Genomic DNA, 20,482 nt, shown 5'->3' with positions numbered 1-20,482 from the left:
ATAAATCCTTTTTTATTTACCATGCTTTTACTTTCCTATAAGGTATTTTATTGGCTTAGAATGATAAAAATTGTTCCACTCTTACCAATTACAGTGATTGCTGTCCTATTCAAGTGGCAGTTTGAATGTTGGTTTTAATGTATCAAACATGGAATCAAAACCAAGAAGGGCGAGAAACCCAAACTGGAAAGAGAAACAGTGTTTACTGTTAGCCCAGTTAGTGGATGAACACAAGGCCATTCTTAAAGGAAAATTCGGGTCGGGTGTCACAGCAAGGGACAAGAAGCAGACATGGGAGCATATAGCACAAACTATTAACGGTTCATTCCCCCTGCTTGTGCGCACCTAGTCTGCTATATTCATAAATGCAGTTTTTTGAGCCTGCAAGGTGGGAATGTCCAGTGGAAACGAAATGAACTTCGACACAATAAGATGCTCTGAAAGTGCTGTAATTGTGTGATCACTGCTTACAGAAGGTTGTGACAGACCCAAAGCATCACTATTGCATTGTTGCATTTTCCCAGTTGCCAAATATCGTAATGTAGTGATTACTTAATTTATATATTAAATGATAAATTATATAATCTATACTGTCTTATTAACTCACTGTCATCCATTGTCTGCAACAGATTTCTTCTGCCTCTTCATCTTTCTGCCATTTTCTCCTCTGCTAAAGAAACTCTTAAGCCTCTTAAAAGTCCTCATCTGTGCTCCTGACAAGTTTGAGGAAACGCCCACATTTCTAAGAATTTTCTTAGAATTTTGTCACTAGGAGCTACTTTTTGCATTAAGATTCTTTATGAATACGGGCCCAGATATTCATGGAGTCAACTATGTTTTTTTTTTGAGTGAGTTATACAGAAAATATACATTTTTACATAACATCACATTCTGATAACATTTACAGAGAAAAGAGTTTTATATACACTGTGTTTCCTTTGTTACATCACATTATAATTTAGAAAGGAGGAGAAATTTGGTTTACAAAGTGCCCACTCATTCTGTTGTATTCCTTTTAATGGAATTAAATCAACTTTTTGATGATATTCTAATTATATGACCAGCGCCTGTATGTGTGTGTGTGTGTGTGTGTGTGTGTGTGTATACACCCCCCCCACAGACACACTCTTAAAAATAGAGGTGCTTTAAAGGTTCTTCACTGTGATGCCATAGAACCCCCTTCCTCAAATCTTACCCTGGAGGTCCAATGCACTGCAGTGTTTAGCTCCAACCTGATCAAAGTCACCTGTCTGGGATTATCTAATGATCCCAAAGACATTAATTGGCATTAATTAGCATGCTCAGGTGTGTTTGATTAGGGTTAGAGCTAAACTCTGCAGGAAAGTGGATCTCGAGGTCCAGATTTGAGGATCCCTGCCATAGAAGAACCATTTTTGGTTCCACAAAGAACCATTCAGTCATAGGTTCTTTAAAGAACCATCTTTTTCTTACTTTTTTATAATCTGTAGAAACTTCTTTCGCCACAAAGAACCAAAGAAACCGAAGGGTTCTTCAGATGTTAAATGTTCTTTATGGAACCATTTAGACAAAAATTTTCTTCTATGGCATTGTGAAACACCTTTATTTTAAGAGTGTAGAGAGAGACATTATGTTGCACAAGTTTGTTTAAGTTGAATACATTTTACAATTTTGAATTTTGAGGAATTAAAAAAAAAAACATTAATTTATTTGACCATTGTCTCGGTTCAAGATTAATATGGATGGTTTTAGAAACAATCAATTTATATATTATTGCTTAGAATGTTATAGGCGTTAATAACTTAATGCTCAATAAAGTTGGAAATAATTTTTTAAATTAGAAACAAATGGTTTGCAGGCAGATCATTTAATCTTGTGAATGTGAAAGGTTACCAATAAAATAGTTTTTTTTTTAAATATATATTTCAGTTTTCCCCCGCTTGAGAAAGGATAATTGATTAGCTACTTATGAAAGTCATGAGTGAGGCGGCGACATTGTGACGTTCCCACAGCGTGACGTCGGAAGCACGTGTATCAACTGTGGAGCAGCAACCTCTATGTGATGTCAAGGAGAGTACGTTAGCGGTGTTCTGAACCGAGACTGGTTTAAACCTTTCTCCATTCATTACGCATTTTTCATCGGAATAACTGTAACCAAGGTAAGATGATGACATGATGGCTGGGTAGAATGAATGACAAGGTAGGCTAGCTAAAAAGCAGCATCGTTCATTATAATGGGAGCGTTCTCTTCATTTGCTACACAGCGCGAACGTATTACCGTACGTTCTCGTGGGTAGCCCATATTTCGCTCTGTTGTGATGTAAATTTACATTAGCATTTCATTTCCTTTAAGGCATCGTGGTATTCTACGCAGTTATTACATGCAAGGACAGAAGTCCAGGAAACATTAGCGCGAACACGTTGTAGCTGTCAGATGCAGTTCATAGTAGCTGTACATCGGGTTAAACCTATAACTCATCTAACTATGAAATCAATTTTCAAAGCCGCTCTTTCTCTCTTCCTGTGAGAAGTAAACTATCAATCTATTTCTTCTCGAGCTCGTGGCTCTGTTGCTCGCGCATAGCGCGTGGGCTGAAATAGTAAACCGTCTTCGTTTAACTAAACGCCATTTTCTGTGATGTTACGCTCATAAAATGTCTTTTTTTTTATATTGTGATGGATTAAAATTCACTTCAAAACAATGTTGTATCTATCTATTAAAACGAACCGGAAAAATGTCAGACAGGTTAACGTTATTAATTTACCTGTAAGATGTTGCATTTCAACCCTTCAATATTTTTCTTGAAACCATATTGTATTAACATTTCATTTTGGAGTTAGGGTACCTGGACTGGAGTAATGGCTGATGGAAATTCATCTTTGCATCACAGTAATATATATATATATATTTATAAATGTCTGACCTCAACCGAACACAAACACAGGCCTGAACTTTTGAGGAACACTGAAGCTATAAACTTTGATTAAAACGTGTCCAGGACATAAATTGTCATTCTGTATCAGTATTCCAGTAAGTGGCTGCAATAATTGTGAAGTGTTTGTCAGATCTTGTGTAAACTGATTTTAATCTTTGAACATTAATTTCTGTAGAGAATTACTGGGCAAACATTGATTTAGAAATACAGGTTGCATAATAGCTGTTGTAAAAAGATTTACAGCTGTGATTTAAAGGGGGGGTGAAATGCTCGTTTTCACTCAATATCCTGTTATTCTTGAGTACCTATAGAGTAGTACTGCATCCTTCATAACTCCAAAAAGTCTTTAGTTTTATTATATTCATAAGAAAAAGATAGTCTGTACCGATTTTTCCTGGAAAAACACGAACGACTGGAGGCGTGATGTGTGGGCGGAGCTAAAGAATCACGAGCGCCAGTAGGCTTTTGCGTTGAGAGCGTTTGGAAGCTGTGACACCGTGAGGACAAAACCAACCAAAACAAACCATGGCTTACAGTCAGATACAGCCGTTTATTTATGATCCAGAATCAGATCCCGAGGCTGAAACTGAACGAGAGCAGCAGCAGCAACGACTTGCTCCGAGCGGGGCTCGAACCCAGGTCTCCGGCATGGGAGGCGGACGCACTAACAAGGAGGCAGAGATATTTTAAGCAGTTTTACTCACCGCCTTCAGTTCCAACACACGATCGTGACCCTTTTTCGTTGGGACTGCATCATCCTTAAGAAATAAACGATACGCAAATCCGTCGTCAAACTGGGCCTTGTTTGTAAAACAAGCATCTTCGAAATGCAGGGAACAAACAAAAACACTTGCACAACTCCGTTGATGCTCTGTAAAAATAAACTCCATCCACTGGTCCCTTAATGCTGTTTTTTGTTTGGTAATCTGTGCAGGGTTGTCTTGCCCTGGCAACCAAAAACACACTCCTTTTGTGACATTTCGCAACGCTCTCGCTCTGATCAGTGATTGTCTGTGCTCAGCCTCTCAGTGCTCTGCTATACGGGAGCGCGCGCTCTTCCGGCAGACGTCACGTGCCCTTAGCACCCATATAAGGAAATTCCGCTCCATCTAACGTCACACAGAGCCATACTCGAAAAAAACTTTCCGAAACTTGTGACAAACCGGAAGGAGTATTTTTGGAACAGAAATACTCCTTCAAACGTACAACTTAATTTTTGAAACTTTGTCCATGTTTAGCATGGGAATCCAACTCATTAACAGTGTAAAAAACTCAGTATGCATGAAATAGCATTTCACCCCCCCTTTAATGTTTTGTTAGAAGGAGAAGTGAACGACAAGCTGCGAAAATCCAGGTATTGGCATGAATTTGCGCAGCTTGTCAGTTAACAACAGCTCTGTGTAGTAACAGCTGCTCTGTGTGAAATCATGCACCTGATGGATGGATACCGCTAATTAGATAACTGGCTTTACTGACAAGATGCGCATTAATAATCGCCCGATATTTATTGTGCACCCCTATGATATAGGAACATATTGTCAATTGGTATCAGCAGTTCCTTGTTATGAAAAGCAAGATAAAGATAAAAAAGAATATAGAAATATGTTTTAAGTTGTTATAACATAAAATTTACCTGACGGGACAGCCTTGTCATGTAGCTAGGACTAAAAATTTAAAGTGGTATTTCAAGGTAGATTTCCTCTGTTGGTAAAAATTGGGTTCGGTTTTAGAATTAATTCCTTTAAATTGACATCCCTATTTATAAGATAAATATTGTGGCTATTTTTTTTTTTTTTTAAATCAAGAAAGGCAAATTATAGAGGCACCCAAGCTGAAGCAGCATAAATCATGGGACAGTTGGGTTGTTAGTTGATTGGATGGTTAGATTGTGTAATACATTGGGTTCTGATGCTGCTGGTGAGTCATAAGCGGTGTCTGTATGCAGGAGCAGGCCTTGATCTCATAGAGGCTAAAGAAAATCAAACAGACACTTTGCTATGCTGTTACCCCACTGTTTGATCATCAAAAGCCTTGTGACCATAGAAGCTATACAAGTTTGTCCTTTTTTTTGCCCCTTGATAGGCTAAATATAATTTGATTTCTTATCATAGATTACTTGGCTATTTTGCAGAGTAATAGGAAAGAATCTGAGCAAACATTTTGACAGCGTACAGTGGCTTGACGAATCTTGGCCTGTGTGTTCTTGCATCTTTCTTCACTGTTCTGCAGATAAGAACCGGTCTGTCGTTTCTTTTCTTTCAAATAAGAAGTAAGATTAAATTGGTGTGAATTTCATGTGGGATCTTAGATTTCATGTCCGACTCGTCTTTTTTATTTATTTTTTCAACCGCAATTTGACCAGCGCAACATTTGGGGGCAGCACTTCGTGGGTGCAACCTGCATCATTCCATAGGTGACATACGAGTAAGTGATTGATGAACGCGTTGCGTTGATGGTTCGCCACCACGGCAGTTTGCGAAATCGCAAGCATGGGCAAAGACGATAAAGCTGTGGACAAGACCACGATTGTCAGGTCTCGCTATCTTGGTTCTCAGTTTTTGAGCCCCTCAACGGCAGAAGACTTGCTGGAGCACTTTAAGGTAAGACTCTAAAAGTAACATTTAAAATTATTTGAATATGTTAAAATGCTTCATGTGTTTTTGTTATTTCCTAATGAATATTTGGGACAATATATCGATGCGACACAATTCTTGGATTGATTTAAATATTTTCCGAATGCGTTCCGAATTGATTCTGAGCTTAGTTTTTGCAGATGGCGCTCTAGGCTAGTTTTTAACCGAACACTCAAATTCTCACGACGAAGAGCGCTCGTGCGTTCTGCTGAGTCTGAGTATGTAATTGATATATTGCTTTAATGACGCGAGATTAATGTAAATGCCCCACTGCAAACACCCTTGTACTTCGCTTCAACCTTTTCGAACTTTATTAATTATTATTTTATAGTAGGTTCAAGTGGTGTGTGTAAGGCATATAAATCACGCAGTGGCATCTGCTGTTAAAAACTAAACTAAGAATCGATTCGAGAGAGAATCGAAATGCATTCAGAAAAATTGGAATCGATCCAGAATAATTTCTCGATTCAAAATGCATCAATATATTGTCCCAGCCAATCAGTTAAAAAAATGTGGGTGGGTGGGTGACATCTAGGCATAGGACTACTGCATTATGGATGGAAGGCAGTGCTGTAAATAACTTTATTGTATAAAGCATTCAATATGCATTATGCTTCTTGCATATTTTTTATGTTAAAAGTAAAATTGAATTGAATTAAATAATGTAGCCCAGTTCATAATTATACTCCAAATATTTGTTTTGTGCTTCTCAATTTGAGGTTAACAATGTTGACACTGAACCCTATCACATAGGCCCAATTTGTGAGCATTCACTATTATGGCTAAACTTGTTTCTCAAACATTTTTTCTTTGAAATCAAGGACCACTTAGCCAATTAAAAAAAAAAAAAAACTTGGCATATTTGGCTTAATGATCATCCCTAATGCATGTAAAAATGCAGGCCATTTTAGTCTTCTGAAACCATGGCTAACTTCACCTGCTCATAATGTGCATGATTAGAAAACAAGTCATGAGAAGTGAATTGGAAATGTTCAACGGTGTCACAGTCCATGTCAGTCATTTTTGGTTGATGACTTTTGCTCACAGACCTCTTTGGTAATCTGGCATACCTCCAGAGGTCCCCAGACCACAGTTTGAGAATCACTACTTTAGACAAACCATCTAATCTGAGTGAACATGAATGAAAATGTTATCATTCTTGAGGTGGACTTTGTTTTGATTTTATTTTTTTATAATTTCAGGAGGGCACCAAGGAACTTAATTTAAGGAACATGCTTTCTGTGTCAATGGATGGACCCACAGTAAATTGGAAAGTCATGGATCTCCTACAACTGGAACATGCAATAAATTTCTGATCCTGATCTTTCCTACAATTGTCTGTCATTCATTAGGTCTATGCATAGATTATTGAATGTGCTTGCATTTATCTGTGTCTGAAATGACATAGAAAACACTAATCAGACCCTGAACAACATTTTCTTGGGGGAGAACCCCTAAACCCAGCTCAGGGCTATTAGGCAGCAACATTTAACCATAATTTAGATCAAGTATGATGAAAATGGCTTTTGTAATGTCCTGGGGCTGTCTTCCATGTCTTTTTCAAACTGCTATGAGGGGCCAGAATTTAGAAATTACCTGAAGTACCTTAAAGGCTGATAGTTTATACATAGTCAACCATGTCAGGGTTGTAAGGTCAATCAGCACTTGGTATAAAAGTTTCCGCGCCCCTTTGACCTGTCTTGAGCGTGGTTGTGATGTGTTGTGCCACACTAATGCTTCGCCACATCAATCTGTGTTGTCGGACTGAACATTTTCCTGTTTTTTTTTTGTTTAGATAAAGTCTTAAATTTTCCTTTTAGAGGACTTAAAAAGGTCTTAAAAGTCATTAAATTTGCTGTTAAAAAATGTGAAGATACCCTGATTCCAACCCAAACATATTTTGCGTGGTGTTGTTATCTGAGTTGTAAGAAAATCTTCTAGGTCAGAGTCTTTCACTGTCTTTATCATGTCACACGTGACACTTGCCCTTTAGCATACTAGCCGACACAACAGCTTTGATGACACTAAATTAATCTGATGTTCCACAGCCAGGGTTTGAATAAAAATATATGTTTGTGTATATATATTTATTTTAAAGTTACACTCAACTGTTCTTGAATTCAAAATGAAAAATATATTGTGTGCTGTGGTACTAAAAACACATGTTTCTGATTGTAGGCTGTAAGGCTGTATTGTTCCATTGAACAGGTCAGGATTGTGTGCAGTAAATTGTGTACATTGTATGCAAGTAATTTACAGATAGTGCAAGTGTAATCAATAAATGACAATTAGCAAACAGTTGCAATAAGCTTTAGTTTTACCATTTTACAGGATGTTATACAACTTTAACATTGTATGAAATTAAAGTCCTTTTACTTAAACTTTGCTGTTTGGGGTTGGTAAGATCTTTTGTTTTAGTTTTTTTTTGTTCAGTGCATTCTTGCAATCTGTAAGGCAATCTAATGACCCCAGTTTTATCAATGTTCAAGTTCACTGCTCACGTTTACATAGAACCAAGTCTCTGCTCCACATTTATTTATTTATTTTTGATAACCAATTACACGTGTATGGACGTCACCGTATGGAAGATAAAATTTTTGTTGCTACTTTGGTTTGATTGTGAGTCTTACATATTGCACAATGCATTAGTGTATATGTTTCCTTACTGCTAGTTTTGAATCTTTTATTTTAATCTGTAAATTTTAACAATCAGAAATTATAATTTAGATATTCAGTTTGCATTTTTGCCTAATCAGTCTTTAAATTTTTTTTTTTTTTTTTATAGCACGTCACCTGCAGTCCTTCATGATTCACTCCACTGAGCCTTCACTTACCCTTCACTGATAATCCAGGGGTCACATCACTCTGTGTGCTCCTCCCCATACCTCACGGCATTATGGGGGACGTAGTCCTAATGCACTTCAGCACAGTGGATTATGTGATTTTCGTCGTGCTGCTAGTAGCCTCTGCAGGAATCGGCCTTTACTATGCCTTCTCAGGGGGTTGTCAGAGGACCACACAGGAGTTCCTGCTGGCCGACCGCAGCATGCGCTGCCTTCCAGTGTCCCTTTCGCTGTTGGCCACCTTTCAATCAGCAGTGGCCATCCTGGGTGCCCCATCTGAGATTTACACACATGGCACGCAGTACTGGTTCCTGGGTTGCTCCTATTTCCTTGGCCTGCTCATCCCTGCGCACATTTTCATACCTGTTTTCTATCGGCTCCACCTCAGCAGCACATATCAGGTAGCACTTTAGAAATTTACTGTACAGGTGCATCTCAATAAATTACAGGGTTGTGGAAAAGCTCATTTCAGTAATTCAACTCAAATTGTGAAACTGGTGTATTAAATAAATTCAGTGCACACAGACAGAAGTAGTTAAAGTCTTTGGTTCTTTTAATTGTGATGATTTTGGCTCACATTTAACAAAAACCTATCAATTCACTCTCAACAAATTAGAATATGGTGACATGCCAATCAGCTAATCAACTCAAAACCAAATGGTCTTTCAGTTTGGTTCACTATAGGCTACACAGTCATGGGGAAGACTGCTGATCTGACAGTTGTCCAGAAGGTAATCATTGACACACTTCACAAGGAAGGGTAAGCCACAAACATTCATTGCCAAATATGCTGGCTGTTCACAGAGTGCTGTATCCAAGCAAAAAAAGTGAGTGGAAGGGAAAAGTGTGGAAGAAAAATATGCACAAACAACCGAGAAAACCGCAGCCTTATGAGGATTGTTGAGCAAAATCGATTCAAGAATTTGAGTGAAATTCACAAGAAATGGGCTGGGGTCAAGGCATCAAGAGCCACCACACACAGACATGTCAAGGAATTTGCTGAACCACAGACAACATCAGAGGTGTCTTACCTGGGCTAAGGAGAAGAACTGGACTGTTGCCCAGTGGTCCAAAGTCCTCTTCAGATAAGAGCAAGTTTTGTATTTCATTTGGAAACCAAGGTCCTAGAGTCTGGAGGAAGGGTGGAGAAGCTCATAGCTCAAGTTGCTTGAAATCCAGTGTTAAGTTTCCACAGTCTGTGATGATTTGGGGTGCAATGTCATCTGCTGCTTTTGGTCTATTGTGTTTTTTGAAAACCAAAGACACTGCACCCGTTTACCAAGCAAACACATCATGCTTCCTTCTGCTGACCAGCTTTTTGAAGATGCCAACCAAAAGTTGGTTAAATGAGCATGGTGTTGGTGTGCTTTACTGGCCAGAAAACTCACCAGACCTGGACCCCAGAGAGAATCTATGGGCTATTGTCAAGAGGAAAATGAGAAACAAGAGACCAAAAAATGCAGATGAGCTGAAGGCCACTGTCAAAAAAAACCTGGGCTTCCACACCACCTCAGCAGTGCCACAAACTGATCACCTTCATGCCGCGCTGAATTGACGCAGTAATTAAAGCAAAAGGAGCTCCTACCAAGTATTGGGTACATGTACAGTAAATGAACATACTTTCCACCAACAATTCACTAAAAATATTTTTTTAATTGATCTTATGAAGTATTAAAATTTTTTGAGATAGCGAATTGGTGGGTCTTTGTTAAATGTGAGCCAAAACAATCACAGTTAAAAGAACTAAAGACTTAAACTACTTCAGTCTGTGTGCATTGAATTTATTTAATACACCATTTTCACAATTTGAGTTGAATTACTGAAATAAATTAATTTTTCCATGACATTCTAATTTGAGATATACCCGTGTATGTTTGTTTGAGAGATTGTCACTGTTTTGGAACTGGAGTTTTTTAATGACTCAGCCAGTGAATGATTCATCGGCGAATGAGTCTAAATGTAAAAGAATAATAAAAAAATAAAAAAATCCATATTCAGTTATCATTAAACAAATAGAAAATTAATGGGAAAAAACATGGATATTAATTCTAAAAGAGTGGGAACCTTGTAAATGTCCCACATGGTATCATATTTATTTATTGAATGTGCATTCTTTTTCCTCTTCATAGTACTTGGAGCTTCGTTTTAGTAAAAGTGTTCGGATATGTGGCACTGTGACCTTCATCTTTCAGATGGTGAGTTGTGTTTAGCACCTGAATGTGTGCAATTGGATATTAAAACCAGTAGGAGTATAATCTAGTAATTAATATGAATTTTGTCCTTTACTCCTGTTTTGTTAGGCACAAAGACTGTTGTCAGTATAAAACCTGAACTTTCACTTAAAAACTTATTCTGACCTCCCCACTGACATGGACAATATTTTACTCAGTGTTGTTGATCTAAGTGCAATGATTCTCAGAACTATCAGTTACTTAGACAGGGGGAGTTTCAAAGAAAAAAGTTATTATGTGATAAAACAATCTAGTGTGGTTTCAGAAAAGTATTACAGCTGTTTCATTTGTCATATTCTTATTTTTATGCAGGTGATCTATATGGGAGTTGTCCTGTATGCTCCAGCACTTGCACTTAATGCAGGTAATTAAGACGAGGCTACTGATGCATAACAAGACATGCATGTTGATGTATATCAGATTAGTAGTTTTTTTGTTTTGTTTTTTATGCTTTTCCTCTTGTAAATGTTTATTTGAATTTGTTTGTGATCACAGTAACCGGGTTTGACCTTTGGGGGGCTGTGCTGGCCATGGGATTGGTGTGCACGTTTTATACAGCTTTGGTAAGTTGGAGACATGCCTCAGTTTACACAAGCATAAAAGAAAATGTATACTTTTCAGTTTGTAAAGGGAAAGGAATACTTTTAATCAGCAGGGATGCATTCAAATGATCATAAGGGTCAGAAAAGACATTTATGATGTTACAAAGATTTAATTTTAAGTTAATGTTATTTTGAAATTTCTATTGATCATATATATATATATATATATATATATATATATATTATAGAATAATATAGAAACAAAATCATCATTAACATTAAAATATTAAGCAGCAGGCCTGTTTTCATGCTGATAATAATAAGAAATGTTTCTTGAGAACCAAATCAGTATATTAGAATGATTCCTGATGGATCAAAATGACTAATGAATGGAAAATTCGGCTTTATATAAATTACATTTTAAAATGTATAAAAAGTATAAAACAGTTATTCTAAATTGTAATACTATTTCACAACACTTTTTTTGATCAAATGAATGTAGCCTTGGTGTAGCCTTAGTTCTTCTTTTCTCTTTATCTCCAGGGCGGTCTGAAAGCAGTGATCTGGACAGATGTGTTCCAGACAATCGTGATGTTTGCGGGGCAGCTGGCAGTGATTATAGTGGGTACCCATCAGGCAGGTGGCATCGCTGAAGTATGGAAGAAAGCACAAAACGGCAGCCGTATCTCAGGCCTTGAGTGAGTGATGGGATTTTATATCATTTTGTTTCATTTATGAGTAAACTGTTCCATTACGTTTATCTAACAAACACTGTTCCACTGTAACTGAAGCTCACATTCTTTGTTTTGTGGTCCCCATGGCAGCCTGAACCCTGACCCTTTGGAGAGGCACACATTCTGGACTCTGGGAGTCGGGGGGGTTTTCCTCATGCTAGCCCTGTATGGAGTGAATCAGGCTCAGGTCCAGAGATACCTTTGCTCCCGCACAGAAAAAGAGGCCATCATGTAAGAAAGAAGTTGTTTTATGCAACATTTTTACTCTTTCTACTGTGTTATGTCAAATTACTTAACAAAATTGGTGTTTTTTGTTCTCCAGGTCCTGTTATGCAGTATTCCCATGCCAGCAGATTGTGCTCTCAATGGGCTGTTTAATGGGTTTGGTTATGTACGCCCGATATGGGGAGGAGAGCCCACTGGATAAGGGCTACGTCAAAAGTAACGACCAGGTCAGATACAAAAAACATTATTTTTTTGATAGAAATTAATACTTTAAATGAGCAATGATGTATTAGATTGATTAAAAGTGACATGAAGACACTGTTTCAAATGTATTTTAGAAGCTTTTGGCTTTTGTGTTGCATCACTGAATAATGAAAAAATGTATCATGGTTTCCTCAAAAATATTAAACTGTTTTCAACATTGATAATAATCAGAAATGTTTTTTGAGCACCAAATCGGCATATTAGAATGAATTCTGGAGGATCATGTGACATGACCATGCTGGAAATTCAACTTTGCTTCACAGGAATAAGTTATATTTTAAAATATATGAAAATATAAAAATTGTAGTAACATTTTACAATATTTTCAATGCAATGATTAAAAACCAGATATATATGATATGATTGTTTATTTTTATGCAACAGCCTATCGTTTTGAAAATCATTACATTTTGTTTTCTTGATAAGGTGTTATGGCCTTTATCATTATCTTCTGTACGTGTTAATCATTTCTTGTTATCGTTTGATCTCAAGGTCATCACACCATCGCTGAATTGATGTTAATTTGGCAGTTATTATGGTGAAGTCATGTTCCACCTTTCTCTCCTTCTGCAGATGGTGCTGTACTTTGTAATGGATGTGTTGCAAGATCTTCCTGGTTTGCCAGGACTTTTTGTTGCCTGCCTGTTCAGTGGCGCTCTTAGGTATTAACAAGATTTTGTGATGATAGCATATGTATGTATGTATGTATGTATATATTTAGCTGTTAATCTTGATTTTTCTTTAAACGGGGTCCAATTTATTTTACAGCACTATCTCATCTGCCTTCAACTCCCTGGCAACAGTTACCATGGAGGACCTGATCAAACCTCACGTGTCACCCATGACAGAGGCCCGTGCCACCTTGTTATCGAAAATGTTGGGTAGGCTATCTTTCAATAACTGCCTGAAAGGCAGAGCTTATTATTTCATATATTAGTTTCTTTACGAGTTGTCCATTGGGATCATGGGGTAATCATTTTTTGTCATTATATTCCCCCACAGCACTTGGCTATGGTCTTGTGTGTCTGGCTATGGCATACATCGCCTCTTTAATGGGTTCTGTGTTGCAGGTGAGGACCATGATTATCTAATATGGAAATAAAAATAATAAAGTAAATGCAGACAAATTTGAGATGTAATTTAGTATGATGTATTCCTACAGTTAACAATAAACTATATTTATGTATATTTTCCTTAATGTTTAACATCTTTAGGCAGCACTCAGTATATTTGGGATGGTGGGGGGACCTCTTCTTGGTCTTTTCTGTCTCGGGATGTTTTTCCCTTGGGCCAATTCCACTGTAAGTCAAACGAAGCATCCACATCTATACAAAACTGTTGAAAGGATTGGGGTCATATTTTTGGTTTGTTTCATAAGTCTCTTACAGTATGCTCACCAAGGCTGTGTTTAGTGGAACAAAATACAGTAAATATTAGAAATACTTACTTGTCTATTTTCTTCTAATATATTTAAAAATGTAATTTATTCCTGTGATGGCAGAGCTGAATTCTCAGCAGTCATTATTTCAGTCTTCAGTGTCACATCTATTTTTAATTTTTTTTATGTCTTGTCACTAATGCGTCCAGTGGACTTTGGTAGATATTTTCTTGGTTTGATTTAATTTAATGGACTGGGTGTGTTTTCAGGGTGCTCTTGTTGGGCTGTTATCGGGGCTGGTCATGGCTTTCTGGATCGGTATCGGAAGCTTTCTTTCACGAATGTCTGCATCTGCGCCACCTTTGATAAATGCCACCATCATACCTGATGTAGGAAACATGACCACAGCTATCATGACGACGCTCATCACATCTAAACCCAGGTACCCAGGTGCATATTTTTAAGATAGTAGAAATACCTGTTCTAAAATGCTTGATTACTTCAGACAAAGCAGAAATCCATTTGTTTAGCTTCTGTGACCAGTTGCATAAACTTCTTAGATCCTACAAATTAGTCATAACCATAAGGAAGTTGCATAAAAACAATGATTGGTCTAATTTGAGACTGAAAAGTAAGACAGTTCATAAAGGCTTTTCAACATGATAGATATATCACAGACTAAACTGGCCCATTTATTCTGTCGTCTTGTATTTTCAGGCCTTCTGGAGTTCAGGCTCTGTACTCTTTATCATACATGTGGTACAGTGCTCATAATTCTGCCACAGTTGTGGTGGTTGGACTACTGGTCAGCTTTCTGACGGGTAAAGTGTGTTTCCAAACCGATCAAACACTCTACGTTTAAAGTTTTGTTTGGATGCTGATAAAGCTACCTTTGTGAATATGGCTCATTTGTAGTTTAATCTGTGAAATGTAAAGACAAGGTAAGAGTTTACTGCCCAAGTTAGATTGCACTAGGAAATCATCATAGTTGTCCGGGAGAGGTTTTCAAATTGCAGATCGCAAAGGGGTGCTAGTGGGTCTGAGAAAAGGAAAAAGATAAGTTGTTTTGGAATAATAAAACTAAAGTGCCATTCAAATAAATTGTTACTCGTAAATTATTGGGTAAATGCACTGTTAAACTAATACAAAGTAAATATATTCAAGAGAATATTTTAAAAAAAATTTGCTTTAATACAATGACATATAGAAGATAATCATGTAAAAGTGAATTGATCCACATAAAAATATATTATATATTTTAGTAACAGCTTTATATAAGGGCACCTTAAATCACTCACTATGTTATACAATGACATTTATTAGCAGTTTTGTTTTAGTATTATTAATATACTATTATAATATGTATTATTTAAAAGGTTTTACTTTTTATTTAAAAACTAAAAATGTATCTAATATTTATAGTTACTATATATTCAGTTATTTAAATTACCAGATGCTCATTTTAATAGTTTTATAATTTACAATGTACAATAACAACATTGATTGTTAGTCTGCAACAATTTTTATCATAATAATTTTTTTCTGCTTTGTGTTCACTCAGGGCCTTCGAAGGAGAAAGATTTAAACCCAGGCACGATTTACCCTGTGCTTGGCAATTTGCTGTTCTTTCTGCCCCAACGCTACAAGGAGAAACTGTGCTGTGTTACCCCACTGGATGACAAGGTAACTCACTTAAATGCTCAGCTGAGCTTCACTTACGAATCAAAACCAAGTTTCAAATACAGCATTCTTCTATTTTGAATGGTTATGTACGTCTGTGTCTATGCTATAGTCTAAAGTCATGGACCAACAGCCTTACCAGATGGCCCAGAAAGAGAGCAATGGCATTGCCGGCACTAAAGAGGAAGACCAGCTCAGGGAAGAGGAAGGAGAACAGAAATCCGCCCAGCCTACTTGCAACCTGGCCCATACGTTGCAGGAAACAGCCTTGTGAAATGTCCCATACAGCGACAGTCCTAAATGGTCTTAGTTTCCTACAGGACGTCGGTTATGATGCCAAAACAGCGTGCAAATTCACAATCTCACTGTTTTCCCCTCTTGAATTTGGTAAGAATCTTAAGTGCATAAGTTATATTGTGGGCCCTTTGCAATATTAGTACGCTGTGCCCTCAACTGCCAGTGATCTCGTTTATATGTGGTACCTTTTGATGTCAGTGGTCTGTCATAAAAATTAGATTACGTTTAGATCTTGAATGATTTGAGATGTATTGAGCGATACAAGTGATCACCTAAACTTAGTTTACATTTCCTAAACTGAATGTCAAGAATACTTGGTTGAATATTGCTGGTTCTTGATATACATACACCCACACATCAAAAAAATCATGCTGAACGTCAGGTTTATGGATGGTTTATCAGCAGAAAGAACTACATTTGCACAAATCTATAGTCGTTTAATGTCAGTGCCATTCGAGTTTTGGGGTTTTTCTCTCCCAGAGATTTAGTTTCGTCCAAAGTTCACTACATTTGCCTTTCCATTCTGTTGGCCTTGAAAGCACTACGGTCCATGTGTTTGTTCCCTAAACTGAGTTAAAAGTTTACAGTGAATGAAGAATTGCTAATACTGCAAATGTCAGTGTAGTAAACTTTTAGCTTGACATTCATGAAAGACCATTCGACTTGAAGAAGCCTCATGTTGTGATAGATACAGTGAATCTAATGCATGCTGAATCTCTAGTTCCCTCATTGAAGCCCATTGTTTGTGACAAGTGCCTCCTCATATGAATGTATGATGTAGTTTTGTGACTGGATCATTGCTTTAGTTTGCCGTTTCTTCGCCTAGCCCAAATGCCCAAATGGTCCTGACCTTGATAGTATCTGGAAGTATCTAGAAGTATCTGGATACCTCACTATTGAATTCCCATGATGCTTTGCATTGTGAGAGCCTGGCTAATTATAATTTAGCATCTCAGAAAAAGTTTTAAATTTGCCTGTATTAAAGATTATTTTGGTATGGATGATTATTTACCAAATGGTCATGTTAGAAATGTTCTTGTAGACAAGTTCTAAGAATAGCCTAATCAAATATTTGATCTTAGATATAGAAGTAAAGATATGTGTTATTGTATCAAGACTAACCGCACAGAATTGAAACTTTAGTGTGTTACTGACCATAATTCTCAGTGTTAGCATATGGATTGATTTGGTTGCACTTGTTTTCTTGTGATTTGATATGTTTTTTTGATGTTGTAATGGGATTTTCTGTGCTTTGCTGTCTAGTCTAAATTCATACCTCAGTCTAAGCCAAACCATTTGTAGTTGCTGTAGGATTCCTAGGTCCTTGTATTGTGCCTATGACTGGAATGAAAGCTTTCTCTGAACCTGTCACAATCTCACAATCACAGGCAGTCAGTTATATTTTCTGGTTATGAACTCATACAGTTCAACAGTCTCTCATCTATAATCCATTTTTTTTTTGTTCGTTTGTTATTGTGGGTGTATCATCTTGGTCTGGTGACAGGTTTCAGTTTAACATTTGTCTCTAATGAATCATCCTATGTGGAATCATGTTTGTCCCATGTGCAAACATAAGTCATCGGTTCACACAGAGTGCATTTTTATATTCCACTGTGGTGTGTTTTTAAAATTATTTTCCAAAGTTAACGCACTGTTGCGCCACATCTCATTGATTTTTCAGCATCCCACTCATGAGTGATGCATTTGCACAATTTAAAAATAATTTAAAATAGAAGCTTTATTTTAAATGCAAGAATCACAACTTTTATCGCTGTGCCACGTGTTCACTACTCATTCAGATCGATTTTGTAATGCTCTTTTTGTTTTTAAGCCACATTTTGTCCATCTGCACTTCTTTAGAATATCACGCAATGCACACTATAATTTTAGGACACTACTTCATGTTAAACAAGGTTTTTAAATGGATCTCGATGCACAATTACACATCCCACGTAAATTTCCCCAAGGGTTTTACGTTTAGTTGAGTGATGACCACTCTACATTTCATAGTAGCTTCACGCCTATATTGACAGCAATGAATTATGACATAAATCTTTAGCCTATCTAATGGTACCTTACAGTATTCGATTCAAAACTAGACAGGGAATAGTATTTGCTGTGAAATGACTGCAGTGGAGGAGATATGAGTTTAAAGAGGTCATATGATGCAATTTCAAGTTTTCCTTTCTCTTTGGAGTGTTAGGAGCTCTTGGTGCATAAAGAAGATCTGTAAAGTTGCAAAGATTTAAGTCTCAAATCCAAAGAGATTAGTACAGACAAAAAAAGTTTGGACCCACCTTCTCATTCAAAGAGTTTTATTTTCATGACTATGAAAATTGTAGATTCACACTGAAGGCATCAAAACAATGAATTAACATGTGGAATTATATATGGAATTATATACATAACAAAAAAGTGTGAAACAACTGAAAATAAGTCATATTCTAGGTTTTTCAAAGTAGCCACCTTTTGCTTTGATTACTGCTTTGCACACTCTTCATACCTCAGTCTAAGCCAAACCATTTGTAGTTGCTGTAGGATTCCTAGGTCCTTGTATTGTGCCTATTACTGGAATGAAAGCTTTCTCTGAACCTGTCACAATCTCACAATCACAGGCAGTCAGTTATATTTTCAGGTTATGAACTCAGACAGTTCAACAGTCTCTCATCCATAATCCATTTTTTTTTTTTTGTTCGTTTGTTATTGTGGGTGTATCATCTTGGTCTGGTGACAGGTTTCAGTTTAACATTTGTCTCGAATGAATCATCCTATGTGGAATCATGTTTGTCCCATGTGCAAACATAAGTCATCGGTTCACACAGAGTGCATTTTTATATTCCACTGTGGTGTGTTTTTAAAATTATTTTCCAAAGTTAACAAAGAGTTAGTCAAAGAGTTTTCTTTATTTTCATGACTATGAAAATTGTAGATTCACACTGAAGGCATCAAAACTATGAATTAACACATGTGGAATTATATATGGAATTATATACATAAGAAAAAAGTGTGAAACAACTGAAAATAAGTCATATTCTAGGTTTTTCAAAGTAGCCACCTTTTGCTCTGATTACTGCTTTGCACACTCTTGGCTTTCTCTTGATGAGCTTCAAGAGGTGGTCACCTGAAATGGTCTTCCAACAGTCTTTAAGGAGTTCCTTAGCACTTGTTGGCCCTTTTGCCTTCTGTCTGCGGTCCAGCTTACCCCTAAACCATCTGGAGTGGGTTCAGGTCCGGTGACTGTGGAGGCCAGGTCATCTGGCGTAGCACCCCATCACTCTCCTTCTTGGTCAAATAGCCCTTGATGCCTTCAGTGTGAATCTACAATTTTCATAGTCATGAAAATAAAGAAAACTCTTTGTGTCCAAACTTTTGGTCTGTACTGTATATCTATTTAGCCTACAAAAAAAATCTTATGCATTGCAATCCTTTAATTTTTAATATTTGGCATGTTTGTGTGCTGCTGTGCATCCCTGTGTTTAATAAGCAGCGTGTACGCTCTTTAAATAACAAAGAAAAAACATTGTCTATTTTCAGCTCCTTAAAAAAAAGCATTGCGCCTGAACACACCTCAGCAACATCATATGACCTCTTTAATGCTTCTTTAACATGCAGTGACTCTTTTTTTTAATTCATCCAGTTCAATCTATTAGAATGATGTTTACATTCAGGTATGAAAATAAGAAATGGTCTGAATATTAGTAACATTCCAATCAGAGGGTCCAACACTGATAATCTCTTTATTGTAAAATGTAAACATAGCTTGATTTCTCATCTGTCACTATATTCACTGTGTAAAAGTTTTTTTTTTTTAACATTATTAGTGTCATGATGTACGTGTCAGACTGCATATAGACCTGCCATATGTCATACCTGAAATTACTTGAACTATGTGTGCAAAATGCTTTAAAACTCTCATTTTTTTATAGTACAGAGCATTTGCATTTATAGACTCCACTGATCATTTCATTTTGTCCTAAGAATGTCTTAATTCAGAAAGCATTTCCCCTGTGAGCAGTCAAAGGAGGAATAAATCACATGCACATTTTAAAACTGCCTACAACAAAACAAACTGTTAAGGCACAGGCAGGGATCGACCTATTATAAACTATGCTGTCCTACAATCTAAAACTGTGTAACCCTAAGAGAATTAACCTTGGGGGCCCATGTGGGGTGGGGGGAGGTTGGGGGACTATGTGAACTGTACTGTGAGAATAGTTTTTTATGACATTTTTTAAATACTCATTTTATATGATAAGCGCAACTCTCATAAGTGCAAAATAAATATTTCGATACATGATATTTATGTTTATATAAATATTATGAGAATATTTATTTTTTTAATAGAAGTTTACCTATATTTTATTTTCCCAATTATGCATTCCAGAAAGCCATAAGCAATGGAGTCTGACCAGCTTCATTCCTTTGGTCGTGCCTTCACTTCTCTTTGTCTCTTTATTTGATTGGTCATGAAAGTTCTTGCCGAGAACTTTCCATTATGTGAAAAAGAGGCAAGTTGCATTGGCCAGCAGAGCGTCTATAGCGATGATACCTTTTATTTATGTAGATGAATGCAGAACAGAGGAATAGAAATACTTAGCCACTCTAGTGGGCATTACTTTGAATCACGAAAACTCATTTTTCCTCTTGATGAAATGTTTGTAACGAAAGAGTGGTATACAATTTGTCTTGATAACAATAAAAAATATCTTCCCGACTGTCTTTTGTCATTTGTCATTGCCA

General features: G+C 36.9%; 1 protein-coding gene across 2 annotated transcripts; it reads left to right on the top strand.

Annotated features, from left to right (window-relative positions):
- Nucleotides 1-1,846: 1,846 nt before the first annotated feature.
- LOC127938439 (sodium-dependent multivitamin transporter) lies at nucleotides 1,847-20,457 on the top strand. 2 transcript variants are annotated; one of them, XR_008148720.1, is made up of 17 exons: nucleotides 1,847-2,138; nucleotides 8,334-8,792; nucleotides 10,521-10,586; nucleotides 10,935-10,986; nucleotides 11,118-11,185; nucleotides 11,708-11,862; nucleotides 11,989-12,129; nucleotides 12,221-12,350; nucleotides 12,961-13,049; nucleotides 13,156-13,268; nucleotides 13,390-13,457; nucleotides 13,602-13,688; nucleotides 14,035-14,207; nucleotides 14,483-14,586; nucleotides 15,327-15,448; nucleotides 15,558-17,150; nucleotides 18,378-20,457. XR_008148720.1 is itself a non-coding variant. In XM_052535047.1 (16 exons), the coding sequence occupies exons 2-16, from the start codon at nucleotides 8,445-8,447 to the stop codon at nucleotides 15,717-15,719; spliced, it is 1,878 nt and encodes a 625-aa protein (XP_052391007.1). In that variant the 5' UTR covers nucleotides 1,847-2,138; nucleotides 8,334-8,444; the 3' UTR covers nucleotides 15,720-20,457. The 2 variants fall into 2 exon arrangements, 1 of the variants encoding a protein (XP_052391007.1); XM_052535047.1 differs by having other exon boundaries at nucleotides 15,558-20,457.
- Nucleotides 20,458-20,482: the final 25 nt, after the last annotated feature.

Source organism: Carassius gibelio, chromosome A20 (genome assembly GCF_023724105.1).
Source record: "Carassius gibelio isolate Cgi1373 ecotype wild population from Czech Republic chromosome A20, carGib1.2-hapl.c, whole genome shotgun sequence".
NCBI lineage: Eukaryota > Metazoa > Chordata > Actinopteri > Cypriniformes > Cyprinidae > Carassius > Carassius gibelio.
This window is presented reverse-complemented; position numbering and strand designations above follow the sequence as displayed.

What these genes read in the sequence shown, in the direction of transcription:
- LOC127938439 (XM_052535047.1), top strand. Translation starts at nt 8,445, where the DNA reads ATGGGGGACGTAGTCCTAATGCACTTCAGCACAGTGGATTATGTGATT. An exon ending in AGCACTTGCACTTAATGCAG is followed by an intron (nt 10,987 to 11,117) that starts GTAATTAAGACG and finishes TTGTGATCACAG; the next exon opens with TAACCGGGTTTGACCTTTGG. An exon ending in TTACCCCACTGGATGACAAG is followed by an intron (nt 15,449 to 15,557) that starts GTAACTCACTTA and finishes TCTATGCTATAG; the next exon opens with TCTAAAGTCATGGACCAACA.